We start from the raw sequence: 23,953 nt of genomic DNA on the forward strand, positions 1-23,953 counted from the left end.
TTTTGTGTGTTGCAAATATAAAAGGCAAGCCATGTGACAGAGGGACAGAAGAACAAAAGCATTTGGAAGTAACAGGACCTCTTTTTAGCTCTCTGAAGAGTTTGAGGGAAGGAAGGAGCAGTGCGTTTTCCAAAGGTAAGCAGACAAATAAGAGATTCCTCCAGATTTTGAGTATTACATGGACTTAAACTGAGCGCTTAACCTCTTTATCTGACAAACACATCTTCTCCTTGTACCATTTTTTTAATTGAAATGTGTTCATGTGGAATTGAAACAGTTCTAGTACCTGTGTCTCCTTCTTATCCTTGGATCTTTAACTATATCTCCTGTCCGAAGGATGCCTGCACGCAGTCAAACAGGTAGCCCAGCGTACTTCTGAGCAACTTGGTTAAACGTCTATTCTTGTGGGCATGCCGAGCTCATGCAGCTCTGCGTTTGTCCTAGCTGTATGGCTTTGGAGTGAATGGACGTGCTGGACTCTGGCCCGAATTCGTCGAGAGAGCGTCGGTATCGCCAGCACCCTCTTTGTCCCATTACAATAGGGCTCTATGAGCACAGGCAAGCCTGCTAGTTTAAAGATGGACTGTTTACTTTTATCACTACTTATGCATGCTGTTCTCTTGCCAGTCATCTGCCAGAGTGCTCAGAATAATTTGAAACAACAGGCAATATTTATTTCTAGCTTTGTGTGTCATGCTTCGCAGGAGCACTCTTAATTTGCACGTTATTATTTATCCAAACTTCTGGGAAGCTTTACTATGGACTGGACAGCACTGGTTATGGATTAGGACAGATTTAATATACACTCTCGATTGGCTGAAACCTGTGAGAAAAGCCACGATGTTTGCCTTTGCTGTAACGCCGAGGGGTATATTTAGTAGGTAGCTGACCCCGTCAGCGCAACACGTAATGCAGCGTGGCTGTGCAGTCAGTAGCTGACACGGGAGGATGCTGCAGGACCCCAGACTGCCTGCCGAAGGAGAGAGGGAGGCTCTCCTCGTTTGCTGGCAGATCATTTCGCTGTGTATCAGCGTCAGAGGCACGAGCATGACTGTTCTCTGTGTCTTTGGGACAAAAGAAGAGTTTCACTGTTATGAGCCTGGTGATAAAGTGTCCGTGTAGCGTGACTGCGAGGCACGGGAACGGACACTGCCCCGAGCGAGCCCGGCTGAGGAAGAAAGCCCCGTCTCCCTGCTAGGATTCAGGTGAGTGAATTCATCCTATAAAACTTCAAATGAATGGGTCCAGCAGCAAAAACAGGGTAAAAAGGTGAACCATGTGAAGGGCAATGTCAGTACTACGTTTGCTGACCACCGTAGTGTCAGTAAAGCAGGCTCACATAGAGTGTGTGTTGCGGGGGTAATTTTCTTGTGGCAAATCTGAATTTGCAAGATGGTGTGTGTGAACTGACTCTTGTGGGACTGTCAGGCAGATTTCTTATCCTACTCCTTAAGTTCATTTAAATTTCTCCCATAGCCTCCCCCATAACACACCTTACCTGTTTCTGCCTGGGACAGATGGCATGGCAAGGAACTTGTTAAGGTTTCTGCAGCTCTTTGAAGATGAAAAAATGTTTCCTATATGCTAAATGTTACTAACAGTCCCTAAAGCTTTGTAACTGTCCCAGTGGCTGAGGGGTGAGAACTCTGCATATTGGAAAAGGACAGCCAAATGATTATTTAAAACTAACAGTGGGGACAAAGTCACTCCGAATCAGTTCCTCATTGCAGTTATTTTCTAATAGAAGCAACCCAGCTGCCTGGTGGTGTCAGTAAATGTGGATGTAATAATCACAGCCTTGTTATTTGTCCCTCCTCAAAAGAACATCTACATTTTAGAACCTCTATTTTTTTCTTTCTTTTGAGTTACTAACAGTGGTCACTTTTGCTCGGGCTGTGGGACCTTACTCATATCTGTGAGCAGTTATACCTATGAATAATTCCGTCCACCTAAATAGAACTATTCGGTGAGTAATTACTTACCAGCTTGAATCAGGGGTTCCCAATGTGACATATATACATTGGCATGCTCTTGCTGGAATAATGAAATCGCATTTGCAATACTGGTATTATAAGAAGATGCTTTAAGATTTTCCAGTTAAAAGCAAATGTGGAACAAAAAGATGTTTCAAGCTTACAAAATAAAATGCAGTTTGATTTAGTGGAGGGATATAATTAGGGGCTGCTGCTGATTACTCTAGTTACAAGCTCAGATCTCTACCTGAAGGTATCCCATATAGGTTTCCTGGCTTTGTGCAGTGCCTGGTTTTGATCAGATGCATGTACGCTGATGATTCCCCCTTGCAGAGCAAGATACTTGTTACGGACAGTCTTGTGTCCAGTTTGCAGTAGCAACACCCCAGGTAGCTACCTACGCATGGCTGATCTCCGCAAAAGCCATCTGCCCCACTGAAACAATCCCTCACGTGCTATCAAGGCTTGTGATAGCATCTATATGTTCTTGCTTGCTTGAGTGGCCAGGATTGCAATCTCTTTTGCCCAGGTGGGAAGGAAGCAAGCCACCAACCTGGGGACTGGCATTGACGCCTGCAGTGACTCCTTTGACAGGGAATCCTCCTGGAGTTGGCTTCATTCCCCATTTGCCCTGGGGCTGACTGTCCCCTTCCTGGCTTGTCTGCTCTCAGATGCACTAGGAAGCGCTCAGGGTTGTTCTTGGACCTTGAAGGCAGTTGACTATCTATGGTGCAAAGCTTGCATGAAGCCACTGAGACATCTGTTTTTGTAACAAGTCTGGATTATTTGTTTAACTGAAAGAAGAAAAAGAAAAAAGTCCTTTTTTTTTTCCTCCCCCCCCCCCATACTATAATTGTAATTACAATTATAAATATTAGATAGTTGTATTACAAATACTACAAATTCCTCTGCCTCTCATGTCCTGCTGAGTATGAGGATAGGCTTGTCTCCATGAGTTTGAGAAAAGTTTTGCTACATGAGACCATGCCACAGTCCCATGTTATTTGAGTAATCCACCTCTTGAGCGTGGCTGGAAGCGGCCACATCAAAGAAAGACATAGAGACCCCGTGGCCAGCAGCTACGGGGTAACTTGCTGTGGCAAAGGATTTTTCCCTAACCCCATCAACTGAACTCTGAGTCCTGAGAGTTTATAACCCTTCCAAAAACTCTTTAAAAATAAAACCCTCACAACTGTAACCCTCCCATACATAACAAGTCCTTTTGCTGAGCCCAGCTAAACTTTTGCCCTCTGTGATATCTTGTTCCACCGGATCATTGTCGGTTGTGTAAACATGTGTTTCTTTTCATCAGTGTTAAATGTGCAGCCTCTCAGCTCCCCTGCTCTTCTCCACGTCCTGGTATCTTGGGATGGGGTGAGTAGCCATGCCCAGATCACCTATTTTCTGCTGTCTTGCTTCCCACTTGACAGTCCTTTTTGCTGAAACTCAGCTCAATGGCAGCAGAAAGGTTTAGCTGGGTCAGGGTAGCTCGGGTGCCTGAGTCTCCTTGGCCAAGAGCACCCCACTTTGCCCATGCTTCTGTGCATGTGTATGAAGAGATGCTGCAGTCTCCACTGACTATGATCAGCTGTTATTTCCTTTTTATATGTGTCAGTGTGGAACATATTAAAATTTCTCAGTAGTGGTATGTTAGGAATCCCTCTGATGCCCCACCTCTAACTTAGCAGAACAATAAAAGCAAGGTTGTAGTAAGCCTTTGAGCAGCTGGCTGTCTATATATTCCTCCTTTTTTCACATAATCTAATTCAGACTATTATCCGGGTAGCAGTGGCACTACCACTTCCAGACACCATCAGTCCTTGTCCTGTTTGCTGGAATTTCGTTGCGTGGCACGGAGATCCTTTCTACCACAGACAAGTGTAGCCTTTCTTCTGGTGTCAGGGTATTGGGCTGCTGGTGCCATGGAGACACCAGCCCTAGAAATTCCACCGCATCACTATTTTTCAGCTTCTCTTTGTTATTCTTCTATTTGCATCAATCATTGTTACGGCTTACACTTGTCACATTTACATGCTTATTATTACTGAGCTGCAAACTGTGTCGGTCTGGCGGTGCGGAGGCAGCACAGGTTATGTTGCCCTTTAAGACATGTGAGTTGAGGATCTGAGTTAATGCCTCAGCTCTGGTTTGGCAAAGGTTAAGCATACCATGGCAGTGACAATCGCATTACTGTCATAGCAGCACGGCTCAAAGAGAGTGGGACCTAGGGGAATGCTGTTCCCCTTGTTAGAAGACATAAAATTGTTACCATGAGCCAAATATTTGGGTTCCCTAATTATCAGAGGCCGAGATATATGGATGGTGGTCTGAATTTTGCCTGTGTATAAAAGAAGAGAGGATTCTGCCCCGAGGGTCAGAAAAGAGGGAACATGTCCTACAATCATGTGCTATCTCCAGCATGCATAGCACTCACTGCTGGTCCCAGTGGCAGGGATGTCTTTGCTTAGTATTAAAGAATACGGAACCCATTCCTGTTCCTGCATCTGTTGTTAACTCCAGTCCTTTGAGTTCTCTAGAAAATATGTAAAAGAGAACAAAAACTGCCCACCTGCTCGTAACACACTCCAACAGGTAGAGGACACATGCCTGAATGCCCTAGACCTCTCAGCAACTTGTAATTTGGCCAAGAGTAATTTTGCCTCATGTTGGGTCATAAGACTAAAGTAAAGGTAATTACTGAAGCAAATCCTATAGCTAATGCTTGGCTGGGAATATTTGCACTGTAGCCAGCAGCCACCCTTGCTGGTTTGCCTCCTGAGAGGGATGGGCAAACTTACTTAGACAGCTCAGCTCTGCGCCTGGTGCTTCACTGAGCAGTGATCCCATCCAGCACCCTCTGGATGAGCAAGTGGAAAACTGTATTCCTCTCAATTCCTGTCCCACACTCAAGACCATGACTACTCTGATATTCAGTGAGACACAAGAACAAAGAAAGAATCCAAGGCTGGCATCACCTCACCATTAAATGGCTCTACTAGCTCATTAGAGAGAGATCCCATACATGCCCCTAATCAATCTATTTAAAGTTTCCTGGAAGCAGGAAAAGGAAAGAATAAAAATACAAGCGCTCTTTTGTCCACCAGTAGTTATTCTTTGTGAATGTATTAAAAACCTTTTCTCCATGTTGGCCTGTGCCTGTCTGCTGGCAGGGCGCCAGCTTGCAGTACCCACTAGAGTTTGTTATTTCAACCGCCTAGCAGGAAGGCACTGTTAGCTCCCCCTCTCCCAGCTACCTGAAGGACTAGAAATAGTCTTGGAAACTTCAAAAGGAGAGGGGAGCTCAGCCAGCTCAAGTGCTGTTCAGCTTAATTTGTTCCACCTCGTGCACCGGGTCCCCGCCGCGTGAACACTTATGGGGGCCTTACACAAGCCGCCCCATCAAAGCCCAGGGAACCAGTCCCATGCGTCCTCATCCCAGGCATGCTGATGCTCCCAGCGGTGCTTGCAGCACTGCGTTCTTCCATTATATTTGCAGCAATTACGATGTTGTTTCTTACGCTTCAAACACCGTGGTCTTCCTATTTTTTTCAGTCTGCTTACAGTCACAGGCATTCATCTCCTGAAATATTAAAAGACTTAGCGAAGCCTCACAGCAGAAAACGATGCGCAGGAGTTTCTCTCGACGACCACCAGTGCATTTGACATTTTTGACTGCTCACAGGTAGCGTCCGTTTTATCTTCTTGGTTTTTACGGGACAATGCTCTGCAGTTGCTGGCTGGCAGGCGGTAGGAGAGCGCAACCTCAGTAGGACCAGAAGATGTGCTTCCCTCCTGCGGACACCCAGATGAAGAGGCTTAAGTCCCTTCTTCCGAGCCTGTCTTCCTTCCTGCTGCCTTTTTCCTTCCCTTCTCCTCTTGCCCGCCAGCTCTGGCCAGGAGCGCGTGAAATCCGTGTACCCTCCTTGCAGGCGCGCGCTGCCCTGCAACCTGCTGGGTGACGGGTGGATGGAGCTCCCCTGCGATGGGCGAGAACGTTCCCCTTGGTGTCCAAGGGGACAAGCTTCAGCACAGCTGGATGTCAGCAGGGCAAATGCTCATTTGGCACAACGAGGCCTCAGGAAAGCATTCCACTTATTTAGACCTGTAAGGATCTCACTCAAAATATTTAGTTTGGTATTTGCCCTGTCTCGGGAGGGGAAGAAACCTGTTCGTATGCTGCACGGAGGCATTTCACCAACAACTGGAGTTCCCTGTGTTCACCTGCTGCTTCCCGGCTGCCAGACGGCCGCTCGGTGACTTTGTCAGGTGTTTTGAAAGGCGGCTGCAGAGCGGAGCAAGGATTTTGATAGCATATACAGGAGGCCAGCTACTTTACTGCTGGAACAGAAATGGCCACAGTAAAATAACTTGATGAGAGGACAATTACATTTAGTCACAGAGCTAAAACATACACTGGAGCTGATAAAGCTTTTGAGTTGATTCAACAGAAAGCAGGACAAGGCACAGCATCTTGGGTCATCTCTCCTACTAGACAAACCGTTCTCTTAAATTGCTCAGATGGTCACTCGTACGATTTTGTCCCACAGCACACAGCGCTTCCCAGGCAGTTCCCGAGCACGGTGCGGGTAGTTGTGTGGTCTGGAAGCCATCTGAGTGCTGTGGAGGCTGGAGGAGGTGTGGGAGCAGACCGGGCCGCGCTACGTGGTCGCAGGGCTGGAGAACCACTCCACGGGGGTATAATGTCCCGGAGGAAACGTGGCCTCGGAGGAGGACTTGAGCTGCGGACATGCAGAACAGCACATGGCTTGAGGAGAAGGGTACCCCTTCACGAGGGTAGCCTTGGCAAAAGGGCATTCCGGCTGCCGCTGGCACCCGGGAGCTGTGGTCGAGCGTGGGGCAGCTCTGTACACAGGGGCCCGCCAGCCGAGACCTTGGCAACTCATTGCAGGAGCAGAAACAACGGTTCCTTCCCCACGTTCCCTGCAAGCACGGATCTGTTCTTCAGAAATGCCTGCGGTGGGTTGCGTGGGCCGTGCCTGCGTGGTGGTCAGGCGGCAGCAGCGGGGACACGGCAGCGCTGCCCCGTGCCCAGGGCTGGGGGACTGGAGGTTGTGTCCAGCGCAGATTGCTCCTCCTTGCCTTCCGTCCCCAGCCCCTTTCATGGCCTGTCTCACGGCAGTGGGGAGTTTATCCCTGCAGAACAAACCCTGGTGTAACCCTGGTGTAGTTTGCCTAACAGTCGTTTCCACTCCGGTCCGAATCTTGGAGCGCAAACCCCCCAAATCCTCATCTTTCTGGCCTAAACTTTTCCAGGCTAGATGAAGTTCTTGAGAAATCCGTTTTGGTCTCATAAAGATCTTTGTGGCTTTTTTGTCAGAACAGCAGCGGCGAGCTATGCACACACACGGACATATATACATGTATATAGTTAGTGACGCTTTTTTGGGGGCTGGAGTCTGGAGAAGCTGAGTAGTCTCGTAACTTTTCTGTTTACATAACAAATTCAGAATGAGGGAACCGCATGGTAGGATCCAAGTAATTGTGTTTACTGAATATGCACAGCATGCAAGGCCAGGCTTAGTTATATATACACACTGCTGCTCCAACGGGATTTTGGCAGCCTCCAAAACATAAAAGGCATTGAGTGACTTGAATTGTACCCTCACCATTCAGTAGGAGTCTCAAAAATGGAAAATGCACAGCAAATGAAGGCCAAGCTGAACATACGTGCATGCCTAATTCAGGAGGCTCAGGAGCAGGGAACAGCTTAGTAGAAGTACACCATAAATGAGCTTTTCCATTGCTCCCTTCCTACCTTCCAGGGTAAAAGTGGTGCAGATCCAATAGACCTTTGGAGAATTGCTCGGCTCCTTATTTTTTTCCAAGCTACATAGCAAAAAGGGAATTTCTGTTTACGTTCTCACAAAGTGACTGGCTAAATAATTCCAGATGATGGAATTTTCTTCTGTCCTTAAAGCAAAACAAAACCTTCACCACTCTCTAAATGATATTAAGACTATGATAAAAAAGGTCTTTATTTTAGCATTCAAAAAGCAGTTAATAGCAACATAAAGTTGGAAAAATAACCCTAACTCTGCCCCTATGTCCATGTGCAATACAGCCTTGGATTCTATGTTCATATGGTCTTTCTCAGGGATGTCTTCTATTTTTTCCCTGCAGTTTTTAGGTAACAGCTGTAGCAGTTTTAGGTAACAGCTGTAACAGCTTTTAGCATGTTATGTCTCTATGAATTCCTGAAAACTAGTTATATGGAAAGGGCACTATAAGCCTATTGCTAACAACATGTAATACCCATATCAGTGAATTCTGAAAAAATGGGAAGTAGTGATATTCATCCACTGTTAGACCAAAATATTTTTGTAGCTAATTTTCAGCCTGAGAATATGAAGTCACTTTTGCATCTTTTTTCTTTACAGGATGCTGTAAAGAGGAAGCATTTTAGCTTCCTTTTTGTTAGCTTGGCAGATGAGCTGTTTACCACAGTTTTTCACATGAAAAGAAACTGAGGAAAAAAACAGATCTAAATAAAAGAAAAAAAAAATCTGTGTGAAATTGTTGATTTTGGTAGAAAAAGTGTATTTTCCAAATGAAACAAAATGCCATCATAAGTACAGCTATAATGATTAATGATTACAGGTGTACTTGCTTCTGGTTTTGGACAGAAGGATAGACTGGAAACTACATATGTCACTCCTGATGTCATGTACTGTCTAGGATTTTATAATTTCAGACAGCATTTCAAAAAGAATATAACCTTAAAAAAAAAAAAAAGAAGAAGAATTCTAATTTAAAGTGAAATGCCATTGCATAATATCAGCTGGAGATGGAAAATGTCATGTCAACATACTTCATCACAGTGATGTACCTGAGTGAAAATATTTACACCTTTTTACACAATCAAAAATCTACACACTAACTTCTATATGTTTAAATGTCCCTGTGAGACTTTTTTCCATATATCTCAATTATATATGGCATATGTACTTGAAAAATGTATGTGTATACTTCACATAGGTATGTCAGGAGATACTGGCATGTGCATATAGGCTGGTGTTGTCTGCAGTGCTGCTTCCGATACCTACACACTCGTTTTGCCAGTATGTCTATCAACAACTGTACACAATTTTTTTCACAAAAGATGGGTCACATTTACATCCGTGGTCTCTCTTTTTACTAACAAATATGTGATAACCATACTTTTTTCTTCTTTCAAAGTTTTGTTACCAAACCTGCTACATTTCTTTGCCAGGGAAGTATCAGGGCAATTTTAAAAGATTGTGAAAGTGTTAATACTTTTTGTATTGTGCTGTGCTTATCCTGAAGAAGGTACTGACGTCTTCCTTTTCTCACATTTTTCCTTGCTTCTTTCCAGCTTTCTCAGAGTGTTTTCGTGAGGCAGACTCTATGTCATCCAATTATTTCCTGAAGAAAACTAGAGAGATAAGCCTTTGAAAACAGAGCCAGGACTCCAGATTTCTCTCACTGTATTAAATCATACTGATCAAAAACACAGAAAGATATAGAAGCACAAAATTGACAGTGGGATAGAGAGAGTGGGAAATGGGGATCCCTGGATGTACTATTACATGAGATGAGACCGTCCAATATCAAGTAAACTTATTTGGACAGAAAGCGAATTACTGGGTGTGTAATACTGATTAACTATGTTGGAAAGAGACTTTGCCAAGCAGCGTGTTTTGGTCAGCCTCTTTATAAAGAAGAATTGGAATGTAGGTAAAAGGTTAAATAAAAAAAAAAAAAAAAAAGTCCATCAGTCCTCCTGTTAGCTAATCCTTGGGCATCATCTGCATGAACTAGAGTAGTGCAGTTCACTTCTGGGAAGGAGTCTGTCCCAGCTCCCATGACGGAGAGATTTCTCTCTTACCCTGCTAAAATGTTTGGAGGGATATTTATTGACATGAATGAGACTGTGCATAAATGTATCTGAGATCCTCAGTGGTTAGTGCTGTTTAAGCTCCTTATACTGCAAAGGCATAGTATCTTTTTAATGCCATATCCACCAAAAAACATTTGCTGCAGGAGAATATACTAGGTCATAGGTCAGACTCCATGAAAAAAAAAAAAAGTCTTTTAAATCTACAGTCACATCATTTTTTCTTTCCTACTTAGGCACATGGACAATAGCTTGAAACCCAAAAAAGGCTTTAAAAAATGTCTAATACACAGAGCATCCCTAATTACATTTCTTCCCAGCATGAGACCGTGTATGTCACTTCAGCCTGAGAAGTCCCGACTCCCAACTTGGATGAACTCTGGAAGTGTTTCTCACTGCTATGCACTCCTCTCACCAAAGTGTTTGAGCAAGCTATAAAGCAATACACAAATCATCAAGCACTCTGGTGGGGAGGCCTCGTAATTTCAGGCTGTTTGGGAGATGAGTATCAGTCGGTTTAGAGTATCACCAGCAAACCAGTAAACAGTTTTGAAAGAGGCTTGTATAAGGCAATAAAGGCACACATCAGCTCTTTAAATAGGCAAGAGCCTCTGGGGGAGTATTTCTGTGTGACCAGGGAACTGTTTTATCACAAGTTTCTTCAGAAAGTCCTTGCGCTTTTAACTTTACTTATGACTATCCTTTGCTTCGTCAGGTTGTATTTAGATGGATAATTCACAGCTCTTTCAAGTTATAGCTGTTTGTAGTAAAAGCAAAATTAAATCACCCGCTTGAGACTGCGGGCTTTGTGAGAAGGATCAAGGGGCTGTGATGAAGCAGCTGAGGTAGATGCCCTCCTTTCCCCACCGACACAGAGCTCCAGGCAGCGTTTCAGGGGCTGTCCTGCACCTGTTTTCTGGGGGATCTCCTGGTCTCCAACATGCACCGGCAATCCGGGTGCCTGGGTGGATATCCACATGACTCCACCTGCATGTATTTTTTTTTCCCCAGTCGATAGCTGGGATGTACTCGCATGCTATGGAAATGTATTTTTCAGATGCTTCTCTTTAATTAATGGGTAAGAGACTAACACTGAGCAAGTGCAGCCTGACAAGTAAGCAAGTAAACACCTGTGTGCATGTGAGTTTGGTACTCAGGAGGGCAGGGCAGCCAGAGAGCTGGGTAGTCCTCCATGCAGTGCAGGTCGGTGCTCAGCAAGCTTCCTGGGGGACAGCTTTGCTCATGCCTGGGCTCAGACCCTCAGCATCCCTCCAGCCAGGGGTTACCCCTTGTCCCTGCAGCACAGCAACTGCAGGAGACCAACACACAGCCCCTAGAGCCAGGGGTCAACCTGCCTCCAGACTTTCCATGTGCTACCTAGGTCAGAAATTCCCATCTGTAATGCAGGAGGCAGCCTAGCTTTGCCCCCGCCCTACTTCGACGCTTTGAGTGGATACACAGTCCTTTCAATTTGCAGAAATCTCTGATCTGCTACTAATCACCAGTTTTGAGGGGAACCCATTAGGGAGGTCGACAAGTGAAAAAGATTGGCATCGTAACACTTGTGATGTTAAAAGTCAAAAGGTTCTCCCCAGTAAAATGATAGAGCAATGCTTAAAGTAATAAGGCCTTGACATCTCCTTCCTAATGCCATATACTCTACCTATGGTGGGAATGATGCTCACTCAGAGCGTATATTTTGGCTAGCAAAAATCCTGTGTACCTTAATATTATTTATGTCTGTTTTCCTCCAGAGGTCTTTTTGGTCAGGATTGTGATTTATATTGTTTTTATTCCAGCTACGCAGGAGATTCTTTGACGGATTACAATCTCAGCAAACTCTAACTCGAGAAGAAGAATGACAGCTAAGAGACTTAAACCAGACTTTTCACCATCCTGGAAAGGAACTGGCTGCCAGTATTTGGAGTTTTTTTAATACTCTACCTCCCTCTGCTGTTATCAGTGAGAAGTTCCTCGACAATGGGAAATCATGTACTTGCAGCTTCGATTTCCATGCTCTCGCTCCTGGCGATGATGGGAGACGCGGACAGTAAAACAGACAGTTCCTTCATGATCGACTCCGACCCCAGCCGCTGTATGAGGCATCACTATGTCGACTCCATCAGCCACCCCCTCTACAAGTGTAGCTCAAAGGTAAGGACTTCCCTCACCCCCTTGCAGCAGGGTGCTGTGTCGGTGGAGTTGTTAAAATGAGCCATTTTGGGTGATTTTCTCTGCACAAATTCTTTACTACCAAAATCTGGCTGCAGAGACATACAGATGTAGAGACATCTGAGTGTGTACATCAGAACTGGGACTGGAGAAAAAGGCTCTTGACTCTATTTTCACCTTTTCAAAAGGAGGAACGCACCGTGATGGTAAAGCTAACATGCCATAAATTGTAAGATTCAAAGGAGCACATTGAGGTCTCAGCCGCCAGTGCCAAGGAGATGGGCTAGTTTGGAAGTTTAGATCATCCCAGTCATCCCCTCCTTCAAGTGAGTCTTTAATCCGGAGTATGTAAATTTACAACTTTCAAGGTGAAGTACTGAGATAAAGAATCAAGATGTAAAATGGTAGTGCAAAACATTGCTAATTTTTTCCCCCATTTAGTTTCAAGGCCTTTGTTTTCATGCAGAATGACAATTGGATGTTTACTGTAGGGCTTAGGAGCAGAAGAAAATACAAGTTTGCCTTTCATTTGAGATTTCAAGCCTAAAAAAATTTGTGCCAAAATGGTTTAGCAGCCTGCGCACGTAGCCTACAGTCATTTATTTCACTGTGGGGAGAAACAATGGGAAGATCCTTGCTGGTCCCTTTTGTCTTGTCCTAATTTGTTCTGGCTGAGTTAACCCGACTCATATTCCGATAGACAGTCTCCACTTGGACCATCCCTCTGTCCCGCGGAAGGTGGCTTTGCCTTATGCATCCACATCCCTGGATTAATGAAAAGGAACAGCTGTCAGCACCAACAGTTTTGCCAGCCCTGTGTTGGTAAAAGAGCGATGGGAGGCAGGTATATGACGGGGTTTAGGACAAGAGGGCTGCCTGTGGCGTTGCCTGATGGCAAACCCCAGCAGCGGAGATCCTGGGAGCATTTTTGAGGAGAGAGGACCCACACAGTTCAGATGGATGCAGCGCTGGCTGCGGAGACCCCCGGATGCCTTTGTGTGCAAAATGAGTTATTTGCTTTCCATAATCAGCGCAGGGGTGAGGTAATATCACAGGTAGCAGCGGGCCATAAAATTTAAAATAAAGCACAGAGAGAAGCGTCAACAGAAAATAAGACCTGCTCGGTGCTCTGCGCTCCTCCTGTGCACCAGGACGGGTGCTGCCTTGGCTGTGCACCTTCAGCGGGGCTTGCCCTGTGCCTGCTCGCCAGAGACAGGCTGATGACCTCGAAATTGGGCACAGGGGAAAGCCCCATTTTGGGCTGCCTTACACTGGTCTCACAGCAGCGCTGTCTGCGCAGCTTTGCGTAACCACACCTGATCCACAGAAGTGGGAGATCGGAGAGTTTTGCCCTACTGCTTCTGAGTTCAAACAGTAAAATCATGCATTGCTTGTGATTCAGCAGAGATCTTCTGGTTTGCTTTTAGCCTAGACTACACCTTCCCACCATCTGGGAAACATCCAGCATTAACATACAAACTGCAGAGATGCATCTGTTTGTGCAGTATTGATTTTATTGCTGTTGACTCCAGCGAGAGGCAAAGGTGAAAAGTGTAGGTATGCTGGTAGTGTGGGTGGGTTTTACTCACTGGTATGTGGGTGCTAGCAGCCCTCCTCTCTCAAGGCGCTTCAGATCATCTATTAGACCAGAGAAGCCATAGCTACCGCGATGGTCCAGTATAGTCCAGTATGGATGATGCCTCACCCAGCTGGCCCTCTCTCTCAGCTCCGTGCTGTGCCAGAGAGCAGGAGGAGCTGTCGTATGTAACTTTGGCAAGATGGTAGGTAGCCCCCAGAGGCCCTTGGGTCTCCAGCTTTGGGCAGGATCCCCCTGTGCCCCTCTACACGCAGAAGAGTAAATGAGTAACAAGCAGCAACTTCACTACGGCAGTGAGAAATGCAGATTACAGCTGACCTGGGCACGCTGCCTCAGCCACAAGAGGATAAACACAACAGGTCCCAGCCCAGCCCCTGAGGCAAATCCATCCTGGAGCATGAAGGATGGGGCTTCCCTGGCCCCGGGGCCAGAAGACTGCTCTATCCCGGTCTCTCCTCTCACCCAGGCCATCGCCCACCCATCCCCATTCCTTGGCTGTAGCAGGTTCCCACAGCCCATCTTTGCCTCCGCTTGGCCCCGCATCGCCACCAGCTCTCCAGCGGCCACTGCTGCAGCCAAGCTCTCCTGTCCCTGGGCCAGCCGGGCACTGGTCCCGAGGCTGCTGCCCCAGCGCTCCCAGTTCCGCAGCTCCAAACCCTCCTGCCTGCCCTGCAGTCAGCCCGTGCCTCCCCTCCGGCCATGATTTTCTTCCATGCTGAGGGCATTGCTTCCTACACAGCCCAAGGACTTTTGCTTCTCATCTGGCTCTCCTGGTGGAGGCTTTTCGGATAATTGTATTAGGTGGGGGGCTGCTCCTTGGTCCACGTGATGGGGAGCTGCTACTGTGCCTGTCCAGGACTCTGCAGGTTTGTTGCCCGATGGCTGGGATGTGCCGGTGGGTCCGGCATGCTCCTGCACACCTCAACGATGCCCTTTCACCGTGTGGCTGCCTTCCTCGCTCCACCATCGCCATCACCATCCTCTGGGTTTTTCTTAAAACCCTGGCTGCCACAGACATCAGATAGAGGGTTATTTTTCTGAAGAAAGAACAAGAGGAAGGAAGGAATGAAGGAAGGAAAGAAGGAAGGAAGGAAGGAAGGAAAGAAGGAAGGAAGGAAAGAAGGGAGGAAAGATGGAAGGAAGGAAGAGAGGGAGGAAGGGAGGGAGGGAAGGAAACCCACCAGCAACTCAATTTCTTAGCATCCTTAATGACAGAGGAAAGCAATCAGGCCTTTAGAAGCGGGACTGATGGAAATGAGAACACAGAATGCATTGTAATGAAAACCATATTATTTCAAAACTGAGCTTTGAGAAAAAAGCTGTTGACATAAACATTTGTAACTCTGACTGCAAAAATGTCAGTGACTTTTTTTAAATCAAGCCTTTAATGGAAATCATGTTTGAAAATATTATCACATCCCTTGGCTTCCCAAATTCCACAACGGTTTCAAGAACAGTTTTTTTAACAATATTGCAAGCTGTATGGACTTTCTCATGAAGTGGAAAATGAAAACAGTTTCCATACAAAGTGAAATAATTTTGACATTCTTTCTGTTTGTTAAATCAAGCTCTTTTTTTTTTTTTTTTTTTTTTTTTTTTTTTAAGGTCTCAGGGATCTGAATCATCCTGGTAGACATATGGCTTCTGTTCTGGATATAATATATAAACACAGGCCAATATTAGGCTTGCTAATGAAAATTAGATGCAATGTCTGTTCCTTATATATATTGTGATAAAATATAAACAAGTCAAAAAAAGGAAGGTTCTGCGGGAGTAGCTGTGGGAATTGTGGTACCTCTTGTTTCCACCGAGTTTCCATTGTGAAGCTTGGACTGACAATTGATGTCAAACAGAGACTTTGCCATTTTTTGGCGTGATATATTGGTTCCATTGAGCCATCCTTTTTCACTCTGTATATTTTCCCTTCTAGTGCAGCATAGAATTACAGAAGTTAAAAATGGTTTCAGAAATTGCAAGACGTATTATGTTTGCTGTCCGTCTTGGTTAAAAAAGGATTATGTCCACCGTGCTTCTCTGTGGAGGCTGCCAATTGTACCCACATGGGAAGTAGTTTTGTTACATTTGGAAACATCCACTGAATATAATTTAATCATTAAAATCCCTCTTGCTTGTGACCTCAGGCAGATGTTGAAAACAGGTTTCCAAAGCCTTTGGAAACATAGTCCATTATAGTAAAAGAGTGTATAAAAGAGACACAAAAGAGGGATGGGGGAAGGTCATTTGCTCCTGAAAAACAGTGTTTTCCTTTGACTTCAAGGAAATGTTTGTATCAGCTCATGAGGTATTGCCTTTCCTGACCCTATTGGATTCTGCCTGACCTCTGTCCCGGAGACCCACCGGTCTTCACCGATGTGCTGGATCGCCTGGCCGCTGCAACCAGAGTCTCCTAAATTACAGTACTGGCTGTCACAAGTGCTTCCTCCAGATGTGCCAGAAGTGTGCTACCACTGACAGCCTCGCACTAAAGAATCCAGCCCAGAGAGACATCGGCCAGATGAAGAAAGGTTTAGCAAATATTTGCAGACATTTACTCATAAGGTAGCACAGGAGATTTTCAGTAATGCCTGCTTGCAGCCAGACCACGGATACTGTGTGGAAGTCTGTTCTCATGCATCTCAGCCCATCTGCTTTCGGGCCTCAGTTTGTTGCTGAAGAGAGTGGAAAAGAGGACTACAAACACCATTAGGAGCAAACCAGTTCACAACTTCTGACTTTCCAGAATACGGTTTGAATGATCGGAGTCAAATATTGCCTCAGATTCAGGTTGCTCTCTTTTGTGGCCTACCAGATACCTATATGACTGCTGACTTTAAGTAAGAAAACCTATTCTTCCGTAGCTGCTCATACACGAGGACCCTGCGGTTCCCACGTTGTAGCACGCTGTGCTTCTGGATCCAGCATCGGAAGGTGACATGCAGAAGCTCACTTGTGCGGGGGATGAGGGGAGCCAAGAGGCATGCGTATCAGGTTATAAAATACCCACACATTTTTACTATATATACACCCACTGTATTACTGTGCTATGCCATCATAGCATTACTAATTATTTAGGTGATAATCTCTATTGCGCTATAGTATACGATGCAATAGGCAGCTGGTGCGATTGACTAAATGGCAAAGCAAAGCTTTGAAAGTACATGCTATTTCCAGCTCATTTGCACACCTGCCAAAATCCACTGGTCCTCTTCTGGATTTATGAGGAGGAGGAAGAGGTTGAATTTTGCTGAGGACTTCAGGTTAGCCCAGAAATTTAGAAAGCTATCAAAACGGGAAATCTGAATTTTTTTTTTATCCTACAAGGTTGACTTGATACCTGTGGTCCTGTGCCATTTGTAAAATTTACACTCTCATCTAAAACCAGGGCATAAAACCAACACTGTGTACTTTTACATGATATGAATACTGACCATACTCTTACTAAAAACTAAGTAGCTAGCAAAATTTGAGATTAAAATTAGAGTCTCCACAGACTAAAACATGCTTTTAAAGACAAGGCTTGCTAATCAATTATAAATGCAGTTGCACATTGAAGAAATATCGACTGATTCTGCATTAGAAAGCTTGCTGTTTATAAGAAATGTATTGAGACACAGATATTGGCACATCAGATAATTCTACCCTATAATTACATTACTGCAACTCTTCTGTAGTCCTTAATCCTATTCCTCAGGGGTTTATTTTTTTTTCCTGGCATTTCCGAAAGTACCTGCAGACACAGGAGCAGATCTGTGCCATAAAAAGTCCTTAGAATAACAGTACCAGAAGTGACTAACTGTTCCAGCTCCAGAAGCATCAACCATCAGAAGTCACCTCCATCATATAGCAACCCGTGCTGCCATATTTGGGCTGAAATCACAGAATCAGAGAAATGTTGGTTGAAAGGGACTCTGGAGGTCCTCTGAACCTCCCCAAAAGCACTTGTGGACATTGCACATCCCCCTTTGCCACTCCTGAGGAGAGTTTGGTTCTGTTGTCTTTGTAACCTTCAAGCAGTTGCCAGCTGCCGTTGGATTGCTCTTCACCCTCCTCTTCAGCCCAACGTTTGGGAATAGCCTGTGACAGAGAGCGCACGCTGTGCAGTGAACTGGTCAAAGTGGAGGACCTAACAAGAGCTGTCAAGATGCTGGGAAGGGAACTAACTGTTTTAAATGTCCCAATCTGCTGTCTTTCCTTTGCAATACAGGCAGGATTGGATACCTGTGTAGGTCTTTACCAGCTGCCTGCCTGCCACTATGGGAAGTGAGTTTTGTTTACCAAGGGGACAAAAGTGGACTTTTATCTATCAGTAATGGGGTGCTAGCACTGTAATGATTGTCCCTTTCCTTGTTCTCATATACACTAAAGAAATTGGTATTAAGGAGCTTGATACACCTGATACTTCTAAAGCCGGGGTGTGGCTCAACAGTACACTGAAATTTCCTTCTCACCATATTACTACTAACAGCTGAAGCAACTTTGCTTATGAATGTCACAGGAAGGGGACCATAAATTTATGCTACAAATCATGAAGGATGGCAAATTTTTTGGAAAGCAACAAAACGTGATCTCTTAATTAAACCAAGAAACGAGATGGTACCAATCCCAGATCATCAGCTCATGAAGACATCTTCCTTGTGATCTGTCTGTGTTGACTAGAATTGTAGTCATTAATATATTAATACATTTCCAAGCAAACCATTTAGCATGCAAGTACTCCTGGAAGAGTAATTTTTAAGCACTGTACAATGGATGACCAGTGCCTTTCCCGTAGACACAGACAGTGCTGGTATTTCCTACTTGATACCAGGAATATCCTCTCTCTCTTTCTCTCTCATCTTTCCTTATGACTCTGACTAAAGAAAAAAACTAAGATTTGACATACCTGCTTGCAAGACTTGAAGATTTGCAGCCAGTTGAGCATGTGTAGTAAAAGAAGCTCAAAAAGGTTTAACTTTGTAAAATATTTGCTGTCACATCCATAGTTATCCTTTTAGATTGTCTGGAAAAAACATGAGATATGTGCAGCATGGTTAAAATGTAATTTCCTTCCTTGGTTATAGGATAGACTTAGAATCGGTTTACTGCCTACTTTCTCATCTCTGTCACATTTTGACCTTGTTTGGATAATACAGTGAGTTGATTTTGAAATTTGTGTTGGTTAAGCAGAATCAGCTGATATGGACTTAATATTTCATTCCCCACGTAGGTATAAGAACTTGTTCAAACTTGTCCAACACTTAACCATTATCAAGGCGGTAACAGCTGTTTCTGACCACACAATTTCCTGAGCTTTAGAAGATCCTTTCCATGTTTTATGTAGAGCTTAGTAGACTCTATCCATCTCCTCTGCTCAACAAGGGGTGTTCGGAAGAGAAGTGAGTGACTCCCCACGGGCTTTCCTTCCTTAGTGCCTTCTGTTGTGCAAGTTACCTTGTTCTGGTCACAGCTCAGTCAGTGAACTCAGGAGAAGAACCATGGAGCCTGCAGTGCTTTTGGAAAATCTCACTAGTGAACCCTCATGTTTGGCAACAAGTTAATCTTGTTTACGTTTTTACTGTCTTATGCTATGCAGTGCATTTTATACAGATACAACTGATGCAGTTATATATATATACACACATGTAATTGCAAATACATACTCAAGGTGATCTTTGTAAAAGGAGGGAGCTAGAAACTTACTTCATTAGAAGCAATAAACTAAGCATCTTCTTTATATTTCTACTTTATATGTTTATATATCTAAGTATTTGAGACATTCACTGGCCCCAAGGACCAGTTCTGCTGATCACTAGTATATACACTCAAAACACTGGAAAATATCCAACCAAAGTATCAGTCTGGCAGATGTTTTAAGGGCTCAGCTGCCACAAATCTGGGGTCAGCAAGCCACAGTTGCAGTCACCGTGCCTGGAAAGCAGGGCTGGCTGGGATCATTTGGAGCCCCAAAGTCAGCTTTCAGAAAACCAGGGCCTGAAGTCCTTATTAGTGTTGGTGCCTGGGACTCCAGATGGAGCCTTGCTTTTCCTCCTGCCCATGTTTTCTCCTCCGCTCTCTCAGACACAGCTCACGGGGAATGCCCTGTGTGGGGCTGGGTGCTCTCACCAACGTAGGGAGATGCAGTAAGTGAAGAAAGACGAGCCAGACTGGAAGGAGGTACCCATCTGCTGGTGTTAGCTGTGCGCTGGCAGCCACCGGGGCAAGTTTCCTAACCCGTCTCTTTTCCTTCGCAGATGGTGCTGCTGGCTCGCTGCGAAGGGCGCTGCAGCCAGACGTCGCGCTCGGAGCCCATGGTTTCTTTCAGCACCGTCCTGAAGCAACCTTTCCGCTCCACCTGCCATTGCTGCCGGCCCCAGACCTCCAAGCTGAAGGCCATGCGGTTGCGATGCTCGGGGGGGATGCGGCTCACTGCCACCTACCGCTACATCCTCTCCTGCCATTGCGAGGAGTGCAACTCCTAGGGATGTACCTGCCGCAGCAGAGAGGGGACTGGGATGCTGCTGTTGGGGAAGGCTCCCAAGAAGTAACCCAAGGTGAGGCTGACGCTCCCAGCACACGATTGTAGCGAGGACAGGACTAACCAGGCTGGATCGGATCTGAGAGCTAAAGTGTAAAATATCCTGGGGCCCTGGATGGCGCCGGTACCGAAGTGTATGCTGTGGCAAAGGCAAAAGCACGAGGACTTGTTCTTAAGAAGCCTTTCTGTTTTTCTGAAAGGATATTTTTGTGAGTTTCTTCTTTCTCAGGCTCAGCTCCGACTACAGAAAGGTGCTTTTACTTTAGGCCAAGGGCAGCAGGGGAAAAGAGAGGAAGGTCAGCCGATGACAGCACTGCGCTCTGGAAGTTGGCGTTCGGACAGAGGATGGGCATCAGTTCCCACATACAACCTCTTAACCTATCAATTTATTCTCAGTCTCCTAGTTATATTGGCCTTCAAAACAAACTGTGTTGTTGGCAAGGGTTATCTGTTACTGATCTAGCAGCCAAGCGCTGGATGACTTTAACTGTGGTTTAGCAGAAATTACAAATAAATCATTGAAAATTGAACTGGATATGAAATGTCATGCTGGGATTACCCAGCCCTAGCCAGCTGAAATGATTATTTGCAGCGTGCGGCATCAGAGTTCAGTGGCTGAGTGACTCTTGAGAAGTGAAAGGTCATGAGACTCATTATTCCCCTCTAAAAGCCTGGAAATGTGACATACCACAGCTGTCACAAAAGCCATTATTCAAATGCTAAAAACTAATCAAAGATTAAAATGACACTTACTAAATGGAGTCTTTTCTTAACTTGGGTAGACCTGCTGATGTACAGAGCCAGAGCCACCAAAGTAATGACCATACCTAGGATTTATTTTCATCTATAGCTCTTAGGCCATTGAGTGAGTAGCATTTTGCCTTTTAAAGACAGGCAGTCCTTAACACAGGGGAATCACGCTGATGTGCCCATAGGAAGTTTAAGGCAGAGTCTAAGTCCTAGCGTTATCCACTCGACCACAAAGGCTGTGTTTTGATTTACCTGACAATCGGCTACCTGGGGTCCTAGTTGACCCACCATCCAGCCTAGCAGCTGCTCGGGGAATGGCACAGCTCTTGGCTGGTCCGTGTGCCCAAGCGTTCTTTGTGCACACACAAGGATGTAGGATGCTGTGGTGGGGTTAGTGCAAGCCCAGACCTCACCCATGGGTGAAGCTGTCCCACAGCCAGGGCATCAGAGCTGTGGGGCCCTGCAGAGCAAGGGGAGCTAGCACTTCTCTGTAAGAAGCAAGTGAGGTCATGAGCTGCTTTCCCCTGTAGGACCATTGCAGAAAGAAATGCCTCAAGGAGCTGAATGAATTGCAGTGATTGATAGGGTGAGAGGATCTCAAAATAACAAAGGATCCCAAGTTTTCGGAATGGTATTTGGTATTTGCAGAGAAACTCTGTCCCTCCTCCATTAACAGCATGTTTTAGGAAGGCTCAGTCATAGTCTCTCGTGACTGCAAGAAAACAACGTAACAGTTCTTATCTCATATTACAGTTCCTATCTGCTTAAATGGCATTATATCGAGTCAGTCAGCAATATGTCTGTGATGTTCACATAAACCTGTCTAACCCATTTTTTTGATAGAAGTCATGAAGATGTTCAGAGCATCTTTGCTGTGTAAGGATTCAGAGTCAGTGCACTTTCTACCCCTCAGTAGCACCTGTGTGAGTGGTCCCAGTTACTCTCTGGGACGTGCTGGAGCAGCTTGCCTGCACAGCAATGTCTGGCAGGGCCCCATGGTGAAGCGGAGAGGTCCTATCCAAGCCCAGCATTTGGTCCATCTGTTCAGCACCATCCAGTCAGTCTGCAGCAAATGCCATACGCAGCAGCTCAAGGATGCACACTGACGTTGCGGGGGATTCCCAAGGTCTGCCAGGGAGGGCAGTTGTCCTGTGGTCTACACAGGAGTTACTGTGGCTGCTCAGGCAAAGCCAAATTCCTTTGCCGCTGCCTCCTTATGGCAAAGATGTATGGGATGTGAAGGCAGGCAGGTGGCAGACACTGGCCTTGCAAGGCAAATCCTGGAGCAGGATGGCAGTCAGTACTGGAAAGCGGTGGGGGACAGGTACACCTGCAGATGCCAGTTAGAGAGGTTTGTGATACATGGGAAGGACTGTCTCTGTCTTCTGGAGATGACTTGGAGATGGCCAGTTTTCAACAACACAAGGCTGTGGGCAAACAAAAGGGTGAATCAAACTGTTAGAAGCTGAGGGGCTCAAATTAAAATGTCAAAACCGGGAGTGATGAGCCCCAGTGAGCTCATTAGACACTATGCGTTGTTTCAGCACTGTCAGTCATTCCATTCACATCTGATGCATGGTCTGAACATCAAAGGGTGAGCGAAGGGAGCGGGAGCTGGGCATTATCAGCAGACTACTTTATATGAAAGATCATATGTGCATCTCTTTTCCACTCTCTTTCAACCTCCAGCATCTAAAAATCCCATTATCGAAAAAAGCACCACCCCCTACTGTTAATTATATATAGAAAATCCCAGTCCTTATCCGAAACATCAGCTATACCTTTGATAACCAAATAACTATACTGCAAAATATGCGTGACCTCTGAGCGTGGGTATAGAGACTGCTGCGCACAAGCCGTGCTATGCAGTTATCTAAGGAACAGGGAATGTTTGAAGGGTAACTGCTATATCCAGCACCACCTTCCCCCTGGGTTGTGCTGCCACTGGCCTCCTTTGCTGGTGCAAAATGGGATAGCGGGGGCTGTGACATGAAATTCGGGTAACGATTTGTGGTGCCCCTGCCACAGGATGTGGCAGAGAAGTGTGGCCCCGATAACGGTCCTCTGGTAAGGAAAGAGGAGGGGTTTGAGCAGAGACCATGCCTGAGCCAATTTAGAAAAAAAGAGAATAGTTATAGTGAGAGAAAATCTTGGCTGGTATTTATTCCCACATCCCCTCACTATCACAGTGCCAGAGCTATAATTGCTCCAATTGGTCTCACAGAAAATATTTGTGTTTCAACAAAAGCTTTTTTTTTCCCTCTCACACCCCACATTCCTTCCACTTTTGCTTGGTTCCTCTAATGAAATCATCGCCTTGTGACCGCAAAGGCTGTTGCCAGGCATAAATGTTGAGGTGAATTCAACATTATCTAATTTAACTGTTGAGTCAAATAAATGCATGGAAGGAATATAACAGAAATTAGGAGTGACAAGACAAAACATACTTGTAAATAGCTAGAACTGGATATTAAGCAATGAATCAAACTTTCAAATTCTCCTTTTGGCTTTGTCAGGCAATCTTCATATTAACATTTAAGAAAAGGAGGAGCTATTCTTGAGAACCAAATGCCCCAAAGTCGCTTATGAATCCATACTTTGATACTTTTTAATCTGTATTTTAGGCAACTAAGTGCTGAACGAAGCACACAAGTGCTACCCATGTTAAAATTCAGGAGGCGTATTAAGCAAAAGAAAATGAGGCTTCAGGTAAAAACTACAGGGTATGGCTCATGGCGAGAAAGAGTATAAATGGTGCTTGGAGATGAAATGGCTTCCTGATTTCTTAGCCTGACACCACTCTGGATACTTAAGCTCTGTTTTTCAAGTCAGACTACCGTGTAAGCACTTCTTAAATTTAACAACAGGGAGGGCAATGTCTAGTTGTGCAGATAACGTTATGGGGCTTTTTCTTTGCTAAAGCATCCTCTCGCTGGAACTCAAATGAGAAGGCTTTGTCCTTTTTTCTCCTCACCCTTCAGGCACTGTCTGCCCTCACAGGAAGGCTGGCTCAGCTGTGATCGTCCTGTGGTTTGCTCAAGATGAGATGTGTTACAGACTTTTGACTGTCA

General features: G+C 45.3%; 1 protein-coding gene across 4 annotated transcripts; it reads left to right on the plus strand.

The window, feature by feature from the left end:
- NDP (norrin cystine knot growth factor NDP) lies at positions 1 to 23,953 on the plus strand. 4 transcript variants are annotated; one of them, XR_007510284.1, is made up of 4 exons: positions 960 to 1,205; positions 11,649 to 12,003; positions 19,849 to 20,148; positions 23,864 to 23,953. XR_007510284.1 is itself a non-coding variant. In XM_049835008.1 (3 exons), exons 2-3 carry the CDS (start codon positions 11,830 to 11,832, stop codon positions 20,074 to 20,076), a joined length of 402 nt encoding a protein of 133 aa, XP_049690965.1. In that variant the 5' UTR covers positions 1 to 135; positions 11,649 to 11,829; the 3' UTR covers positions 20,077 to 20,798. The 4 variants fall into 4 exon arrangements, 3 of the variants coding, with proteins under 3 accessions (XP_049690965.1, XP_049690964.1, XP_049690966.1); XM_049835008.1 differs by lacking the exons at positions 960 to 1,205; positions 23,864 to 23,953 and adding an exon at positions 1 to 135 and having other exon boundaries at positions 19,849 to 20,798; XM_049835007.1 differs by lacking the exon at positions 23,864 to 23,953 and having other exon boundaries at positions 19,849 to 20,798.

This window comes from Accipiter gentilis, chromosome 32 (genome assembly GCF_929443795.1).
Source record: "Accipiter gentilis chromosome 32, bAccGen1.1, whole genome shotgun sequence".
NCBI lineage: Eukaryota > Metazoa > Chordata > Aves > Accipitriformes > Accipitridae > Astur > Astur gentilis.

What these genes read in the sequence shown, in the direction of transcription:
- NDP (XM_049835008.1), top strand. Translation starts at nt 11,830, where the DNA reads ATGGGAAATCATGTACTTGCAGCTTCGATTTCCATGCTCTCGCTCCTG. An exon ending in TCTACAAGTGTAGCTCAAAG is followed by an intron (nt 12,004 to 19,848) that starts GTAAGGACTTCC and finishes TTTCCTTCGCAG; the next exon opens with ATGGTGCTGCTGGCTCGCTG.